General features: G+C 47.3%; 1 protein-coding gene across 12 annotated transcripts in view; it reads left to right on the forward strand.

Annotated features, from left to right (window-relative positions):
* Positions 1–20,166, forward strand: part of LOC111854118 (uncharacterized) — a 153,177-nt gene that overhangs the window by 59,078 nt on the left and 73,933 nt on the right. For 9 of the 12 annotated variants that reach the window (XM_072700640.1, XM_072700642.1, XM_072700641.1 and 6 more), the window contains 4 exons: positions 9,380–9,412; positions 9,604–9,636; positions 9,833–9,865; positions 18,871–18,903. In XM_072700640.1, coding sequence (XP_072556741.1) covers positions 9,380–9,412; positions 9,604–9,636; positions 9,833–9,865; positions 18,871–18,903 — 132 coding nt within the window. Of the gene's footprint in view, positions 1–9,379; positions 9,413–9,603; positions 9,637–9,832; positions 9,866–11,742; positions 12,607–18,870; positions 18,904–20,166 lie in introns of those variants that run through there. The other 3 variants (XM_072700645.1, XM_072700650.1, XM_072700646.1) reach the window with 3 other exon arrangements.

Raw genomic sequence — 20,166 nt, forward strand, 5'->3', positions numbered from 1 at the left:
AGGGACACCTTTTAAGGAAAAGACGGCCCGGACCAATTTTAAGGAATAGAGGGTGGAGGACCCCGCATAGTCTTGGGTGTGGCGACCTCCCTATTGGTTGACGAGCTGGTAGGCGAGCTGGGTATTGGGACCCGGGGAATTCAAGACCCCCAAAAGTAAGGTGGGGAGAGGAACTAAGGTCCCTCTCCAAAAGGGCTGGAAGTCCCGAGGCGAGGTGTCTCAAAAATGGTAGGAGGTGTATGAATGTGATGATTTGACTGGGATTAAGAGTATGAGGTATGCCCTACTCCGGGGAATATGAATGAAGAATTATTGTTTGTAAGGCTGTTTTATGTATTGGTGGTGTTTAATAGTAGGACATTACACTACAATAAAAGGTGTAGGAAGTGTAGCTGGGTGAACCCCCACCCAGAGGTAAAAGCGCTGCTAGAAGAAAATAAAGATAAATAAATAATAATAATAGATGATAAAAAAAAAGGGATTAAAGCAGAATAGAGAAGTAATATATAATAATAAAAATTAATACTAAATAATAGGAATAAAATAAAGCTAACATAGCTGGCCCAATTACAATGGATCGCAAGTTTGATAGAGAGCCAGATGATGGAGGATGGGCACCTCCTAAAAATACAGTGTGGAAGCCCCTGTTAAGGCAGATTCAGGTGGTGAAGGAAGCAGTGGCAGGGGCAAGCAGGGAGAATAATAAGGAGAAAGAGGTAACAGATGCAGCGCAGCGTATGTGTGAGGCGATTCGGAGCGCTGGATGCCAAGCGGAGGACAAGCGCTCATTGGGAGAAATATTGTGGGAAGAAGAGAGAGAGCAGGCTAGTCTCAGGGACGAGGCAGCTCAGAAGAGAGTGAGCGTTAATCGGATCAAAAAGGGAAAGCTGAAGAAGGAGATAGAAAAGTATGAGAGCGAAAGGAGAGAGTGGTCGAGGTTGGCGCTATTATGGCAGGGGACAGATCACCTCCATAGGGAGGAAACAGAGGAGTGTAAGTCACCCTCTCCTGTAGAAGGCACACAGACAGGCAGTGAGGATCCTCCTCCGGCATATACAGGCCAGAGAATGTTTCCAACAGCGCCCCCAGCCCACATGTGCCCAATGATTAATGTTACAGGGGGAACCCTCCATATTCGCACACAGGGGACTCGGGAAGTCTCAGTCGGTGCGCAGTCTGAGGAAGTGGAGGAGGAATCAGACTGGGGCTCAGACGTCGAGGCTGAGTCCTCATCTCATGGGACAGAAGACAGGTTAGATTTACAGCACTGTGCACGGGCACCAGACCAGCCAGCGTTCCGTAACAGAATAGCGCGGGAGCAAGTAGAGGAGTTCGGGGAGAATGGCATATTTCAACCCGCCACCCCAGGAAGAGGGCTAGAGTTAAGTGGCAGGAAGCAAAAGCAAGTAGAGGTGGTGGGACAGTTAGTGGGGACGTGTGAGGAGACTGAGGAGGAAGCATGGTTTGAGGACTGTGAGGAAGAGCCTTTAGGGGAAAATCAGACAGACGCACTTGGTGCACAATACATAGGGGGAGCGCAAGGGTCGTCCGGAAATGGATACGGCTTGCGCTCCACAGGGACAAAGCTAGTCGCACCTTTATTGCGAGGAACAGGCGGAAGAGAAAGATATAAACCTTTCTCAATAGGGGATGTGCAGGCTTTGGCAGACAAGCTGCCTCCCCCGGCAGAGGGGGGAGGACAGTGGCTGGATAAGTTGGATCAACTCACTCAGGGTCTGACGTTGGCCCTGGGGGATTTCCGGGCAGTGGCAGCCCGATGTATGACTAAGCACGCTTTACAGGAATTAGAGGCCAGAGCAGGGGTTACGACAGTTGCAAATAGTGTGATTCTGACAGCGGTGATAGTGGACCTGGGTGACGCCATGCGAGAGATATTCCCCGCCCCAAGCGGAGCAGTGATCCCAAAGTTTACATGGGATCCTAAGCTCCACCCCAGAGAATATTGGCGACTCCGGTGGGACTCAAACCCACAACCTTTGAAGTAGATAAATAAAATAAGTAAAGAGGATAGGACCCGTTGCACTGGCTGCCATCCAGGGTAGGATGGGGCGCAGCAGGAATGGTTCAGGCGGGCAGTAATGGAGGGAGTCCCAGCGGGAGTAAAGGGGGCTATATTAAACAACCCAGATCTCCAAGAAGCAGAATCTCAGATGTGGGACAGGCATGTCGTCCATCATTTGCAGAGGGCAAAAGAGGAAACACAGAAAGAGGAAGGCGACCTTAAGGAACTGCAGTCGCAGCTGCTGAAGCTGCAGGTGGGTGAAGCCAGAAAAAAGGCGATCCAAGACAAAAAGGCAGGGCAGGGGAAGCAGATGGTGGCGGGGGTTTCCCCAGAGGGACCACCGTCTCAACCACCGGGTCCCTGGAATGGGACACCCACCCACCAACAGGGAGGGTGGGGCCAACAGTGGGGGAAGGGCCCGAGGCGGTTGGGGTCGGGGATACGGGGGTCGGGGCTGGAGAAGGGGCAGCCCACAAAGGGGACCGCCGTCAGGTGTCTGTTTCAGGTGTGGGGCAGAAGACCACTGGGCAAGGGATTGTCCAGCACCCGCTCCTAGCAGTGCACGCGGCAGGGGAGGACCTCCTACAGGCCAGGTGCAGGCACCCAACCCACAGGTGACGGCACCGCACCCACAGGCAGTTCCCCAAGCAGGACTCTACCCGGTGATGGAGGGGGGGGAGTGGGACTGGTTTCCCCCTCCCCAGTGACGGTGCTCACGAGCGGCCCGGGAGGCAGGGGAGGCAGACCCTATGCTCTCCCTCCTGGTCATGGATAAGGTACTGCCGTTCTTGGTGGACACGGGAGCCACGTATTCCACTCTTAACGTGGTCCCAGAGAAACATCATTTGTCTGCCTCAACAGTGACCGTGGTGGGCTTCTCGGGAGAAGAACAGAGACTGCCAATAACGAAGCCTGTGAAAGTTGCGGTGGGGAAACAGACCTTCCTCCACCCTTTTGTTGTGTCTTCTTCAGTTCCAGTGAATCTCCTGGGCAGGGACATGCTGGTGAAGTTGGGCGCCTCAATTTTGTGCAGTGCGGATGGACTGGTGGTTACCCTGCCGGAAGGCACTCGCCTGCGTTGTGACGCGTGGAACACGGGGGCGAGACAGTGGTTGGTCCAGCCCATCCAGAACCAGGCCCTGGCAGACATCTATTGGGGCCTACTGGAGCCCGGCCTGGCTGGCATCCTGGCGGCCTACTCAGCGTGGCGGCCCTGGATCTCGCTCCTAGAGCCCTATGTGCCCCCCTGACCCGCCTCATATGACCCTTTTCTATGATAGGGAAAATACTGAATGGTATGAGGAACTGTTTACTGAGGGCCTGGAAGGCCGCCAATGGCAAGTTGCCTCTAGGAATATATACGTGGGTCCCGAAGGAGTAGCCTCAGCCACCATGCTAACCCCAGAACAAGTGACCTGGTACATGATGGGACAGGAAGCTGTCCCACATGTCTCTCTGGCCCTCAATCCTAAACATCAGGCCAAAGATTTGGGCCCGATGGTTAAACGGGCCAAAGAATCAAAGGACTGGGTGCAGACCCAGATCCCACAGATCTCCTTTTCACCCTCCTGCAGTACTTATGGCATACAGGTCGCAGCACAGGACACAGCCCTCTTGCAACATGAGCAGATAGCTAGGGATCATGGGCGTGACCAGTTCCAAACCCATATGTTGCCCTGACTAATTTGACCCCACAACAGAAGTGGTTCACTTGTATTGACTTGGCAAATGCTTTTTTCTGTCTGCCTCTAGCAGAGGAGTGCAGAGACATATTCTCTTTCACGTACAAGGGTTGTCAGCTAAGGTACACTCGCCTGCCTCAAGGGTTCGCCCTTTCTCCAGGTATCTTTAATCAGGCCTTAAAGCAGGCTTTGCAGGGATGTTCTCTCCCAGATGGTGTCACCCTCATCCAATACGTTGACGATCTTCTGATTGCTGCCCCAACATCGGAGGCGGCCCTAGAAGCCACCCAGTCCGTGCTGCTCAGACTGTCGGAGAAAGGGTTTAAGGTCAGTAAAGATAAATTGCAGATTGCGCGGACAGTTGTGTCCTTTTTAGGTCGCGTGTTGTCCAGCGCAGGGACAGGTCTCTCCCCGGCTCATCGTTCAGCTATCCTGCATCATCCAAAACCCACTACGGTAAAAGACATGTTGTCCTTTTTAGGTCTCACAGGCTACAGTCGCACGTACATTCCAGATTACACGGGGCTCACACAGCCCCTGAGGGCTTTGGTCCGGGAGCACGGCCTACGTAACCTCAGTGCATCCCTCAATTGGGATCAGGCCTCGGAGGAGGCTTTCAACATCTTAAAGCAGAAACTAGCCCAGGCCGCAGACCTAGCCCTCCCAGATTACTCTCTCCCGTTCCACTTGGATGTTTCTGAAGCAGGTGACGTTGTTAACGCCATCCTGTTTCAGAAAAAAGGGGGAGAAAGGAGAGTGCTGATGTACGCAAGTGTAAAATTGGATAGTACAGAAAAAAGACATCCCGCATGCACAAGACATGCAGCGGGAGTGGCAAAAGTCATCCAGAAAACAGCACACATAGTGATGGGACACGTGTTGCATCTCCTGACCTCACACAGCGTGGTGGCCTATGTAAACTCACACACCTTTACCATGACGTCGCTTAGGCAGCAGAGACTTTGCAAAATACTAGGGGCACCCAATTAGAATTTTTCCCACGAAGGGATTAACATGGCCGATCGGATGAGCATGGGAGAACCACATATGTGTGAGTCCAGAGTTCAGAAAGAGGAGAAGGTTAGAATGGATCTAGAAGCCGAAAAAATAGAGGGAACAGAGGATTGGTTCACAGATGGTTGTTGTTTCAGGACAGACACAGGAGGTTTGCAGGCAGGATACGCAGTAGTTGCTAGACAAGAACAGGACTATGTGACCTTGATTGCAGAAAAGCTGGAAGGAGCCCAGTCGGCTCAAAGGGCCGAAGTGATAGCGGTAATTGAAGCGCTAAAACTAGCGGAAGGAAAAGAAGTCACCATATATTCAGATTCAGCCTACGTTGTAGGCGCAGTGCATGTGGAACTCAGCCAATGGCTCAGAGCAGGATTTTTGACTGCGGGAAACAAGCCAATAAAGCATGAAGCAGAGATGAAACAGCTGGCAGAAGCCCTAATGCTCCCCAAAAAAGTGGCCGTAGTAAAATGCAGGGGCCCCGAAGGGTCAGGAACCGTGGTAGCAAAGGGAAATCAGGTAGCAGACGAAGAAGCAAAAAGAGCAGCAGGATACCATGTGACCAAACAGATGGTCACGGTGGAAGAGGAACTTAGGCTGAGTGATAGGCTAACCCTGGAAAAGGTCCAGCAAGAACAGGACAAAGCCTCTCCAGAGGAGAAAACTATGTGGATGAGAAAAGGGGGATGCAAGGAGGGGGGCCTGTGGCAGAATAAGGAAGGGAAACCAGCCCTACCTCCCGGTATTCGCCAGGCAGTTCTAGCAGAGGCTCACGGGGTTGGACATGCAGGGGTGAAACAGATGTTAGAAAACTTGACTGTGTGGTGGCATCCGTTTATGAAAGACATGGTGCAGGGACACGTTCGAGATTGTGCGACCTGTACCGTTCATAACTCGCGACCCACAGTCAAGCCGGAAAAAGGACAGTTCCCAACATGTACAAGGTCAAGGGAGGAAATCATCATAGATTATACAGACATGCTTATTCCAGTGGAGGGGTTCAGATATGTGTTGATGTGTGTGGATGCATTTTCGGGGTGGCCAGAAACATGGCCCACAAAAAAAAAAAAAAAAAAAAAAAAAGGAGGATGGCGCGTCTGTAATAAAGTTTCTAATCAATCAGTACATACCGAGACACGGGTTTCCCAATAGGATCCGGTCCGATAATGGGACTCATTTTAAGAACGAAGACCTCCAGAAAGTGGAAAAAGCGTTGGGGTTAAGACATGCGTTCGGGACTGTCTATCATCCGCAGTCCCAGGGAAAGGTGGAGCGAATGAACCAAACAATAAAAAATTGGAAAAAATCTGTGCACAGACTAAAATGAATTGGGTTGATGCTTTACCGCTGGCACTGATGTCAGTACGGTGTTCTATAAATAGGGGGACTGGGTTCACTCCCTTTGAGCTCCAGACAGGCAGGCAGTTTCCAGGACCCCAGAGAGGGTTATCCTGGACCCCCGACAAAAAGGGGGAGCGAAATCCGAGGTCGTATTATGATGGTTTGCAAGTTCTCGTTGCAGATTTCTCCAAACAGATCCAGGAGACGAGATCTGGGAATCAGCCATCCGATCCACACACGGCAGAGTGGGTCCTCCTGAAAGTCATCAAACGGAAGTGGTCAGAGCCCCGGTGGACCGGCCCCTTCCGAGTTACCGAAAGGACGTCACACGCAGTTCGTCTACAAGACAAAGGGGGCACGTGGTTCCATTGGAGCCAGTGTGCAGCTGCAGAGGAGCCAGGCAGGACCACCGCAGAGATACAGAGGGACCTCGGAGAAGACACACAGAGCGTCAGTTCGGTTGAACCAGACACCACTCAGGTCTCAACAGAAGGGCAGAATAATCCCTTGACCTGAGCAGATCAGCAGGGCAGTCTACCCCTGACTGATTGAAGAAATCAACACATCATCCGTCGCAGATCGTCAGGACCACATGGATGATGTGAAGAAGGTCATGAGGAGGGAGCAGAACCGGGTAGCAGCACAAAAGAGCAGGATGCGGCAGACCCAGAAGGCCGACACCCTGCGCCTGGAAAGCGAGAAGTTGGAAAGGGAAAATGCTGTACTGGGACGGGAGGTGAACCAGTTGACAGAAGAGGCCAAATGCCTGAGTGCTGTGTTGAACCATCATCAGCCTTTGTGCTGCGCTGTGGATCTGCACTCCTCCACCCACCAGTACTTGTTCGAAGCAAAACTTTCATAATATTATTGCTTATAATCAGGTTGATTTCCTTATTACTGCCCATAATCACATGCTGCCTATAATCTTAATCAACAGGATCACATATACTACTTAAAATCAGGGTGATCTCCTAGCGGAGATCAAAAGGGGGAATTGAAGGGTTAATTATTTAAGAAATACAACTAATAAGTTTATGACTGTATGGCCTTTAACCCAATGAAGAAAATAGACAAGGGAACTGAGACTAGGATGAGGTGATCTTACCCGTAAATGGGAAAAAGCAGGAACTTACAGCAAGGGAACGGGTCAAGATGACCCTGTTCTAGACACTCAGAGAACAGGAACCCATCATATTGCTGACACTCATTTTTTACCCTTGTTTGGGAACATGCACACATACTAACTAGAGCAAAAGCTAAAGTATGATGTAGTCACGTAGATGGAAAAGTACAGACGAGGGGGGCCACACCCCAAAAGGCCTATAAAGACCTAGAGCCGACCCCTAGAGTTCGAGCATCTTCTTGTACATGCTGAATGTATGTCGGAGGTTTGCTCCCAGATTGCGCAATCTGTCAGAGAATAAACTGGTGACTTGCAACCACTCCTCGACTGTGCAGTGAATCTCTTCTCATCAACGGACCCGGCGGAGTTCTGACTCCAACAGTAAGTAAGAGCGTTGGATGTTTCCACAGTTTTAGGTATTTTGTGAATTTGGATGTTATCTCTGCTCTCTGCTCCTCAAGTTTAGCTAACTTTTCTTCATAGCCAGTTTAGTGCAATCTGTCACTGTATTTTTTTCTGTTTTGTTGAAACGAGAGCACAGAGTAGAGTGGTTATTCCGAAGTTTTTTGTACTGTATTTGTGCATTTGTTTAATTCAACTAGAATGGTGTCAGATTAGCTCTGTAATGCAAAAAACTGTTTAGACAAATAGTTGATATTTTTCCATAGGATTACCTGAAAATGCTAATATTAAAATTATTGCTTTGTAATAAAAATATTATTTTATTAGATAACGGTTCGGATACGGTTTTAAGTATGACGGGTACGGGCGGGTACGGTTTGTCAAAATCAGACCCGTGCAGGACTCTGCTGCTGGGTGCAGCAATAATCATATAAAAAATTTTCATATAGATCATATAAATAATAAATTATTTATTATTTGACGCGACTTCATTACGTAATTTTTGCGGGCAAGGAGCGGAAATTTCTGCGGTAGGGTGGTATAATCAAAACTCTCCCGTTGGCCAAATTTATATCGTATACCGTTTATACCAGGGGTCTCCAACTCCGGTCCTGGAGAGCTACCATCCAGTAGGTTTTCTATCCTACCCGGCTTCTGATGAGCCACACCTGTTCTCAGGTAAATACCAGGAACAGGTGTGGCTCATCAGAAGCCAAGTGGGACAGAAAACCTCAAAATATTATGGGTGAAGGCGAGATAAGCTCCCACATACCAATCCTAGCATTAATTAATTAATCCTAACATGTTCTTATGTTCTTATGTTCTTATACCATCTATACCGCACAGTACTAGGTCAACATCCCTGTGCCAAATTAGTCTCCAGTGTCCTACCTCAATGATTACCATCCCGTCACACTCATCATGAAGTCCTTTGATATGCTCGTCATGAGGTACATAAAATCACAGCTGGCCCCTTCACTAGACCCCTTGCAGTTTGTGTATCGTCCCAACCGCTCAACAGATGATGCCATTACCACCACCCTTCACCTGGCCCTCACCCACCTGGACAAAAAGGACCCTTATGTGAGAATGCTGTTTATACTGTAGATTTCAATTAAGCATTCAACTCAACACAACTGGGCCTGAACACCTTCCTCTGCAACTGGATACTGAACTTCCTGACTGGGAGACCTCAGTCAGTCAGGATCATCAGAAACATCTCCAGTACCACCAGGCTGAGCACAGGGGCCGATGCCGATGACTCATGACCGTGCAGCAATGAACAGCTCAACTCACTTGATTCAAAACTAAATTACTAACTATTTCATATACAATTTCATTTATTATATACTGCAAACTCTGTGTTGCTACTATTGTTTGCACTTTTATTTACCATTTATTGCTGGCTTGCTAAAAAATACAGTTTATGCCATAATACTGCATCTGCAATAATACTACTTATTCAAATATCCATTCAGACTGGCTCGGTTACTACGGTGGACAGCACTGAATATGGTCTTGTCCTGTAAATTGCACTTGTGTAGTCCTGTGTTGTCTCTGTCCTTTTTTGTGCACCTTGGCCCTGTTGGAATAATGTTTCATTTCACAGTATACTGTATGTATGGCTGAAATGACAAATAAACCTACTTGACCACTTGACTTGATATCAACACAAATTAAATCTAACTCCAATTTTTATAGTTTAGGAATTGCTTTACAATGTATCGATTATGATCTCCAGACAAGATATGATTGGCAAGATATGTTATTTTCAATTGTGTCTTCTGTTCCTTGTAGTGTAACATCTACAGATTCTGGAATTGGTTCAAGGTATGTGCCCATCACAATACAGACAATATAAGATAAGATAAGACAAGACATGAAATGATGAGATAAGATGACACAGGCAAAACTGACTAACCTATAAAGTCTCCTTTGACTATATTGATACAGCAATGATATGTATGACCTAATTCTTTTGAGTTTAGTATATTTTTAATTTCATTTTATTCTCCTTGTAGGGAAAGTTCTGCCTGTTCTGGAATTGGTTCAAGGTATGTGCCCATCACAATACAGACAATATAAGATAAGATAAGACAAGACATGAAATGATGAGATAAGATGACACAGGCAAAACTGACTAACCTACAGTATAAAGTCTCCTTTGACTATATTGATACAGCAATGATATGTATGACCTAATTCTTTTGAGTTTAGTATATTTTTAATTTCATTTTATTCTCCTTGTAGGGAAAGTTCTGCCTGTTCTGGAATTGGTTCAAGGTATGTGCACATCACATCATTGTTTTGATAATATGTTTAATGCCTTTTGCTTTTGTGCTTGGTGTAAGTGCTACTTTTCATTTTCTGTTACAGAAAATCCTCCCAAAATGCACCAAATTTTGTAAATGCTGTGCACATTACAGTACAGGAACAATATCAGATCAATATTTTTATTTCAAATTTCATGCTATACCTGTTAAGCTGGCTGTGTTTGCCATTTTATTCAAAATTTGCCCCAGCATTGAAATGTTATCTGGCTCGGCTAAAAAGTTATATATTGAAATGAACAGCAAACTTATTGTTACGGCGCGTACGCGCCCGGAGCGTAGACAAATAGGCAGGAAGCCAGGGATCAGGAACACAGGGTTTAATCTGAGCACTAAGCAACAACACAACATCAATGACGGACACCCAACTAAGGAAGACGTGGACTAATATACATAAAACTAGGCAGAAATAACAGGACACAGGTGATCACAATCAGGGATGAACACGAGGTAACGAGGTGGGTGTGGCACACATCAGGAGCGGACGGAGCGAGGCGTGACAGAACCCCCCCCCAAAGGCGCGCACACCGGGCGCGCCCGAGAGGAGGCGACGGACGAGACAAGACCGGGGAACAGGACCTGGAAAGCAAGAGCAAAAACATTAACGAGACACCGGAAACAGGACCGAGACACAGAACAGGAACAAGGACCAACAGAAAGACAGGACCTGACAAAGAACAGGAAACGCAGACAGGCAGACAGAGAAGGGAGACACAGAGGGAACACCCACAGGCGACACGAAGGGGCCAGGAGTGAACAGAGGAGGAACAGAGGGACGAGGAGGGAACAGAGGAGACACAGAGGGTGGAGGAGCAGAGATGGGAGACCAGACAGGAACGGACGGAGGACAAAAGGGAGCCCGGGGGAACCCAGGCGGGCGAGGGAAGGCAGCCGCAGGGGCCACAGGCGGACGGGAGGCCAGAGCCGGAGGGGACCACACAGGGGGCAAGGAGACAGACGGAGGGACCGACAAAGGAAACGAGGAGGGAAAGCCACGGCAGGAGAAGGCGCAGCCGGAGCCAGGGAAGGCGCTGTCCGACACCCAGCCGGAGCAGGGGGGCCCGGAGGCGGCCGACGAGGCACCGACGGAGGGACCGCAGGTGGGCGACGAGGCACCGGAGGGGGACCCGGAGGCGAGAGCTGAACCGGCGCCGCAGGACCCGCAGGCAGCTACCGAGCCACCGCCAGGGGCCGAACGGGCGACCCAGGGGGCAGGGCGGGCGGGACCCGGGCCCGACGCTTGTGTCCCCGTCCCTTACGGGACACAGAAAGGCAGGGTCCAGGGGGGTGTTGGCCTCGCTGAGGTAAGGGTGAGGGAGTCATGAGGGAGGTCCCCGAGGGTAGAGACTTGGGAAAAACAGGGGGCATGGCCACAGGCGGTGCAGCCGGAGCCGGGGACAGGACTGGCGAGCCAGGCTTATCAGGCGCCGGCAGGACAGGCGAGACAGGCAGATCAGGAGGGGGCGCCTCGGCCGTGCGGCCAGTAGGGGGCGCCTCGATAGGCACCTCAGTCATGTGGCCAGCAGGCGGAGGCGAAGCCAGGCCCTCGGGCGGAGCTGCAGCGGGCACCCTCAGTTCCCGGCCAGCAGGGGGCGCCCCGGTGGAGGCTGCCAACACGTGGCCATCAGGGTGCGCCTCAGCAGGTACCTCGGGCGTGCGGCCAGCAGGGGGCGGTGCCGCGGGCAGAGCGGTGGCAGCTGCAGCAGGCGGTGCCGTGGGCAGAGCGGCGGCAGCTGCAGCAGGCGGTGCCGTGGGCAGAGCGGCGGCAGCTGCAGCAGGCGGTGCCGCGGGCAGAGCGGCGGCATCAGGCAGGAGGGTCGCAGGCAGAGCGGTAGCATCAGGCAGGAGGTCAAGCACCTCAGCCAGGGCTTCCAGGATCGGTGCTTCCGGGCTGTGCGCTGTCCCTTTAAGGGCTTGCGGGACCCGCGGGATAGCGTCCAGCACTGCCCTGGCCTCTTTAAGCGCCAAACGAGTTCCCCTGAAGGGGGAAGCTGCCTGCGAAGGCAACTTTGTGACGGGGGTGATGTCCGGGGCGATCAGGGACTCCCCCCGATGACTGGCAGGGAAAGAAGCTGGGGAGAGAAAGGCAGCTCCCAGGGGAATTGTTGGGGTTTCTTCCGGTCTCTCTTTCGGCTTCTTTTTCTTTTACCTCCGGCTCGCGGTTGCGGAGGGAGACTGTGTTGTCTCCGTAGGGATGGGCGGCAGCTCCCTCATGTCGGCTGCGAGCGGCGTGACCAGCAGCCGCCTCCTGTCAGTCACGCGCTGTATCAGGAGCCGGAGGTTTTCATGCACCTCCGCCATGAGGTGCATGTTCTCGGGCGGGGACATCTCCATCAGGAGGTCGCCGCTCCGAATGGCTAAGTCCAGTGCCACTGGGTCCTCTTGGACCTCGGGCTGCTTCAGCCAGAAAAGCACTTCCTGAAGCAGACCGAGACGTTGCTCCTCGGTCCGAAGAAGCGTTCTTTCATTCGAGTCCGGTCACTCTGTTACGGCGCGTACGCGCCCGGAGCGTAGACAAATAGGCAGGAAGCCAGGGATCAGGAACACAGGGTTTAATCTGAGCACTAAGCACGCAACAACACAACATCAATGACGGACACCCAACTAAGGAAGACGTGGACTAATATACATGAAACTAGGCAGAAATAACAGGACACAGGTGATCACAATCAGGGATGAACACGAGGTAACGAGGTGGGTGTGGCACACATCAGGAGCGGACGGAGCGGGGCGTGACACTTATGATTACTTCAATTTTCCAGTTAATTGAATAAGTAATTTAATATCACCATCTAAAATCCTTTTACTTCACATTATGATGCTTTTTTCCAACAGTGAATAGGTGAAAAACTGATGTTTTTTGTGTAACATCTTAGGGTTGTTTCTTTCATTTTGTCTATTATCTGTCTTAATGGATCTCAACTTTGTGGCTGGGTCTTGAATACAAACTTAATTCATTTTTTTAAATAGTTAATTAATATTATTACATACATAAAAAAAAAATGTGCTCTATATTGTGGACAGTAATCACAACCAAAAGTATCATGATATGACATTTTGGCCGTATTGCTCATGCCTACTCCCTAATAATTTTCTGTCCACGGTCGTGTCCCCAACCCCTCATCTTCCCTCCTCCCAATAATGTTGCTTGATAGGTGAGGTAAAACACTTAGGGGAAACATATCTTTTGTTTGGAGATCCTTTGCAGTGTGGGATAAAAACATTAAATTCAGAGTGTATCCCTGCACTGCACCTCTTGGCTGCACCTAGAAATTCTATCTGTACAAGTTATGAACAGAATCAGTGACAAAGAGCATCTCTGGAGGAGTCCAGCACCCACTGGGAACAAGCTGATTTACTGCTGACAATGTGCACCAAGGTCTCATTTCAGTCATACAGGGACCTAATGGGTCCAGCGCCACACTCACCAAAAGCACCTCCTACCGGACCCCCCGAGGGACACCGTCATATGTCTACAAACACATGTAGACTGGTTGGTCAAACTCTCATGAACCCTCAAGTAACTCTTTATATCAACACAAATTAAATCTGACTCCAGTTTATGAAATTTAAGAATTGTTTTACAATTTTTTTATTATGATCTCCAGATAAGACAGGTTGTACTTAATTGTTCCAAAAATGTCAGTATAGGGAGCTGAAATACACTTATCTAGGTACTAATAAATTTAGTTTTTGGCAGGAATTAAACTGTTAAAATGATGTGAGGGGGATATAGGGCTCTCGTAGGAACAAACAGGCACGCTTAGGTTCACTCAGAAATATTTATTAAAAGTGATATAAAATATATGTATATCTCATCAGTCTAAAAAGAATACAAAGTATTATGCATATCGTAAACTGTGACAAGTAATCTCAGTAATAATCAATAATAATGCTACTAGCTATTTACATGCTATCATCACCCACCTTCACTCTTAGACTGGGAAGCCCGTTTCAGTCCTGGCAGGAGACCAACACGTGAGTCCCGAGAAAGTGCCAGGCGATGCACGCTCTATCCCACGGCTGTCAGCACTGGGATCTCCCCCTTCCTTTATACTAATTTTAGCGCTGTGTGCGGGCAGGGGACAAGTTGGCCAGGCTCAGCCCTCCCCTTAGGAAATGAGATCTAAATTTTCCAATTTTGTCCGGGTAACGCTGCTTGCAGTTTTGGTCAAAAATAATAAGATAAGTTCCCGTAATTAATATTTTCCCCTCTTCCTGAGGATGAGGTAAGTGTCCCACACACCAATCGCTAGGTATGGTTTCAGTCAAAAAACAATAAGACAAGTGTCCTTGGTCAATGCCTCCCTGGCCTCCTGAAGGCGAGATAAGCTCCCACATACCAATCCTAGGTACAACATATTGGGCCACCTGTTCTCCTTTTCAGGAAAGCAAAGTAAGCATCCTTCAACAGAGTGAGCATCCCGTAAATCAGAAATAAGATAAACATCCTAGAACAGAATAAGTTTCCCAGGACAAGAATTTTTAGGACTAGATAAGCATCCTGGCCCCTTTTATAAGAAACAAGTTATTTGTGAAAATCAAGTTATATAAGTAATCAGTAAAAAACATGTTTGTGCAGTTCAACCATGGCACAATAATATTATGGGTGAATCATGGACAATGTATCTGAATTTCAGGATGGATAGTCCATACACGATCAGAATCAATCCACACCTCATACAGTATGTATATCTGCTAGGTGGAGTTGAACAATCACAACTGCTCAAAATATTACAGTAACAGGAGGACGGTGAACAACTCATATTAATTCTATGTTACGTGGGTGATGTAATTGTCCACGAGTTCATCCTAATACATAAACTAACACAAGAATATACAGTATTTACAAAGAAACTTGGTCGGAGGATATGAGTTTCCAAAACCTAGATACCTCAGGGCTTTGCCGATATATATGTTTAAAAGAACCAATAGAGCCACAGGTGTTGCGATGTGGCATAGTGCAGGTGGGGAGAAGAAGGCAACAATGCACTGATGGCTCCAAAGAAACACCAGATTTATTAACAGAATAGACAACAAAGAAACAAAAGACCATTAGGGGTCATAAACAGACGGGGAAAAACACTAAGATCACAACTAACTACTAATTTAAGCAGGACACAGAACTTACAAGGACTAAATATTAGCAAAATTGTGGAAAACCAGGTAAGGGAACAAGGCAGGAACAGGTAGATGCAGCACAATGCAACCACATGAACTTACACACACAGATGTGTAATTACAGTCAGGACCATACATATTTGGACAGAGAGAAAGTTTTTCAATTTTTAAGTTCTGTACATTACCAGAATAAATTTTAAAAGAAACAAGTCAGATGCAGTTGAAATGCAGACTTTCAGCTTCAATTCAGTGGGTAGAACAAAAACATTGCACAAAAATGTGGGGAACTAAAGTAATTTTTCTACACAGTCCCCTCCTTTCAGGGGCTCATAAGTAACTGGGCAAATTAATATAACTGCAAATAAAATGTTCAATTCTAATACTTAGTTGAAAACCCTTTGTAGGAAATGACTGCCTGAAATCTTGAACTCATGGACATGACCAGATGCTGGGTTTCCTCCTTTTAATGCTCTGCCAGGCCTTTACTGCAGCAGCTTTCAGCTGCTGTTTGTTTGAGGGTCTTTCTGTCTGTAGTTTAGTCTTTACAAGTGAAATGAATGCTCAATGGGGTTGAGATCAGGTGACAGACTTGGCCATTTGAGAATATTCCAATTCTTCGCTTTAATAAAGTCCTGGGTTGCTTTTGCTGTGTGATTTGGGTCATTGTCCATCTATATTATGAAACGCCGCCCAACCAATTTGACTGTATTTCAGTAGACATGATGTCTCTGAACACCTCAGCATTCATTCGGTTGCTTTCATCCTTTGTCACATCATCAACAATCATTAAAAACCCAGTGCCACTGGCAGCCATGCACGCCCAAGCCATCACACGGCTTCCACCATGTTTTACAGATGATGTGGTGTTCTTTGGATCATAAGCTGTTCCATCCCTTCTCCATACTTTTTTCTTTCCATCATTCTAATACAGGTTGATCTTGGTTTCACCTGTCCAAAGAATGCTGTTCCAGAACTGTGCTGGCTTTTTCAGATGTTTTTTTTGCAAAGTCCAATCTAGCCTTTCTATTCTTAAGCCTTATGAGTGGCTTGCATCTCACAGTGAAACCTCTGTATTTGCTTTCATGCAGTCTTCTCTTAATGGTAGATTTGGATATTGATACGCCTACCTCCTGGACAGTGTTGTTCACGTGGTTGGCTGTTACGAAGGGGCTTCTCTTCACCATGGAATCATGGAATGATTCTGTGATCATCCACCACCGTTGTCGTCTGTGGACGTCCAGATCTTTTTGCATTGCTGAGTTCACCAATGCTTTCTTTCTTTCTCAGGATGTACCAAACTGTGGATTTTGCCGCTTCTAATGTTGTGGCAATTTCTCAAATAGTTTTTTTTCTGTTTTCGCAGCCTAAGGATGGCCTGTTTCACCTGCATACTGACCGCAATCCTTTGACTGCATGTTGTATGTTCATACCTCAATCTTCCAAATGCAAACAAGACACCTCAAATCAACTCCAGGCCTTTTATCTGCTTAATTGATCATGAAAGAATGAAGGAATTGCCCACACCTGTCCATGAAATAACTTTTAAGTGAATTGTCCAATTACTTTTGGCCCCTTTAAAAAGAGGGTGGAACATGTTAATGAGCTGAAACTCCTAAACCCTTCATCCAATTTGGATGTGGAAACCCTGAAATGAAATATGAGAGTCTGCACTTTATGTCCATCCCCACTGTATAACTTCAATTGTAATATATTTCAGTAAACAGGTATAATTTAAGTAAAACTTGTGTCAGTGTCCAAATATACACTCACCTAAAGGATTATTAGGAACACCTGTTCAATTTCTCATTAATGCAATTATCTAATCAACCAATCACATGGCAGTTGCTTGAATGCATTTAGGGGTGTGGTCCTGGTCAAGACAATCTCCTGAACTCCAAACTGAATGTCAGAATGGGAAAGAAAGGTGATTTAAGCAATTTTGAGCGTGGCATGGTTGTTGGTGCCAAATGGGCCGGTCTGAGTATTTCACAATCTGCTCAGTTACTGGGATTTTCACGCACAACCATTTCTAGGGTTTACAAAGAATGGTGTGCAAAGGGAAAAACATCCAGTATGCGGCAGTCCTGTGGGCGAAAATGCCTTGTTGATGCTAGAGGTCAGAGGAGAATGGGCCGACTGCTTCAAGCTGATAGAAGAGCAACTTTGACTGAAATAACCACTCGTTACAACCGAGGTATGCAGCAAAGCATTTGTGAAGCCACAACACGCACAACCTTGAGGCGGATGGGCTACAACTGCAGAAGACCCCACCGGGTACCACTCATCTCCACTACAAATAGGAAAAAGAGGCTACAATTTGCACGAGCTCACCAAAATTGGACAGTTGAAGACTGGAAAAATGTTGCCTGGTCTGATGAGTCTCGATTTCTGTTGAGACATTCAAATGGTAGAGTCAGAATTTGGCGTAAACAGAATGAGAACATGGATCCATCATGCCTTGTTACCACTGTGCAGGCTGGTGGTGGTGGTGTAATGGTGTGGGGGATGTTTTCTTGGCACACTTTAGGCCCCTTAGTGCCAATTGGGCATCGTTTAAATGCCACGGCCTACCTGAGCATTGTTTCTGATCATGTCCATCCCTTTATGACCACCATGTACCCATCCTCTGATGGCTACTTCCAGCAGGATAATGCACCATGTCACAAAGCTCGAATCATTTCAAATTGGTTTCTTGAACATGACAATGAGTTCACTGTACTAAAATGGCCCCACAGTCACCAGATCTCAACCCAATAGAGCATCTTTGGGATGTGGTGGAACGGGAGCTTCGTGCCCTGGATGTGCATCCCACAAATCTCCATCAACTGCAAGATGCTATCCAATCAATATGGGCCAACATTTCTAAAGAATGCTTTCAGCACCTTGTTGAATCAATGCCACGTAGAATTAAGGCAGTTCTGAAGGCGAAAGGGGGTCAAACACCGTATTAGTATGGTGTTCCTAATAATCCTTTAGGTGAGTGTATATGGACCTAACTGTACATCTTTGTGGGGACTCTCCATTCATTTCTATGAGAAAAACAATAATCTCAACTATCATGAGTCACCGGGGCACAGACCAAGAACGAAGGAACAGGACTTCAGGAATCAGGCGAATACGGGGTTTAATTAAGGGAAAACAAGCAGGACCACAAAATCACCGCAGAACGTCACAACATTAATGACTGGAGAAACATACTCTAATGCGGACTTAAATACACAAGAGGTATTAACAAGACTAGAAACAGCAGAAGACATTGAGATTCCACACAAGGTAGCGAGGGGGGCGTGGCACACAGGAGGATCGGCACGAGCAAGGCATGACACCAACATGATAACTTTAACCCCTACCCAGCACTGACTGACCGCCTGATGGACGGACAGACACTATCAAAAGGAACACAGGCAGGAACTTCAATACACAAACTAAACCTTATAACAAAGGAGCAGAAGTGCCACCCGAAACAATAAACCAATCACAGAGGGTGCAGGACAATGAGAGGATAGCACAATTAACAATCATGAGGCACGGGGAAACAGGCAGCAGGTGGGACTAATAACGGAGTTCATCACAGAACTAAGAGGCTTAACAGGCAAACTAGCCCATTCTCTGAGATTCGTTTATAGCTGGAGAGAAAGCACGGTGCCAGTGAAAAGTGAAGGTGCTGTACTCAGCTGTGAAATGTATGTTCTTGCTTTCAAGGGCGATGCCTTTGTGGCTTTGAGAATCTTGTTGTGGTCCATGAAGTAGTTTGGCGATCACGGTATTGGGAAGGTTTGGTTCATTGGGAGGTCAAGTGCGATGTGCTCACATAGTCTCAATCTTTTCTCCTGCCAGGGAGCTGCACCATTTTGGTACTGAGGAGGAGAGGTAAGTAAGAGCGTTGGATGTTTCCACAGTTTCAGGTATTTTGTGAATTTGGATGTTATCTCTGCTCTCTGCTCCTCAAGTTTAGCTAACTTGTCTTCATAGCCAGTTTAGTGCAATCTGTCACTGTATTTTTTTGTGTTTTGTTGAAACGAGAGCACAGAGTACAGTGGTTATTCCGAAGTTTTTTGTACTGTATTCGTGCATTTGTTTAATACAACTTGAATGGTGTCAGATTAGCTCTGTAATGCAAAAAACTGTTTAGACAAATAGTTGATATTTTTCCATAGGATTACCTGAAAATGCTAATATTAAAATTATTGCTTTGTAATAAAAATATTATTTTATACAAGTGCAATATCTGCATACTGCAACATATCTAGTCTTGAATCTGTTGCATTATCAATCCAAATGAGCATGAGCTCAACACTGTGATAGCATTCAGGGAACCTTTATTTACCGCAACACCTTGTACATTGCCTGAATACCAGCAACAGTCCATCGTGTGTCGTGTACTGTACTTGCCAAGCAAATAATCTCTGAATCGCTTACATGCCCACGTCAGGCCTAGTGCTTCTTTTTCTACCTGAGCATAGCGCTGCTCCATTGGGGAGAGAGAGCGTGATGCATATGCCACAGTTTTCCATCTGTTGGCCCACCTCTGAGTGAGGACTGCCCCCAGCCCGAAGATGGAAGCATCTGCTGACACTTTAATGTCCTTGTTAGGGTCGTATAGGGCCAACACGGGAGTTGAGGACAACCCTTCTTTTAGAGTCTGTTCCCCTGGCCCAATGGTTCCGTTTAGACAAGTCCCTGAGCGGTTTGTCCTTCTCCACTAAATGAGGGATAAATTTCCCTAATTGATTCACCATCCCTAGAAAACTTCTTATCTCTGAGACATTTGTAGGTGGTTGCATATTCAGAATTGCCACTGCTTTTTTTGGATCAGGGAGAATTCCCTCAGCAGAGAAAATGTGACCGAGAAAGTTCACCCTACTCTTGGACAGGTCACACTTCTCCACATTTAAGGTGCCAGCATTTTGAATCTTTGTTAATACAGTGTGCAAGTGGGCGTCGTGTTCTTCTTGAGTTTTTCCCCAGACAAACACTTCGTCCATGTGACACAGGATACCATTGAGTACCTCTGTGACCTCTGTCATCATTCTGATCTGGAAATGATTGGGAGCTGAATTTATGCCAAAAGGAAGGTGGTTAAAATAAAACCTCCTAAAGGGTGTGATAAAGGTGGTGTACTTTGCTGTGTCC

This window comes from Paramormyrops kingsleyae, chromosome 16 (genome assembly GCF_048594095.1).
Source record: "Paramormyrops kingsleyae isolate MSU_618 chromosome 16, PKINGS_0.4, whole genome shotgun sequence".
Classification (NCBI taxonomy): domain Eukaryota; kingdom Metazoa; phylum Chordata; class Actinopteri; order Osteoglossiformes; family Mormyridae; genus Paramormyrops; species Paramormyrops kingsleyae.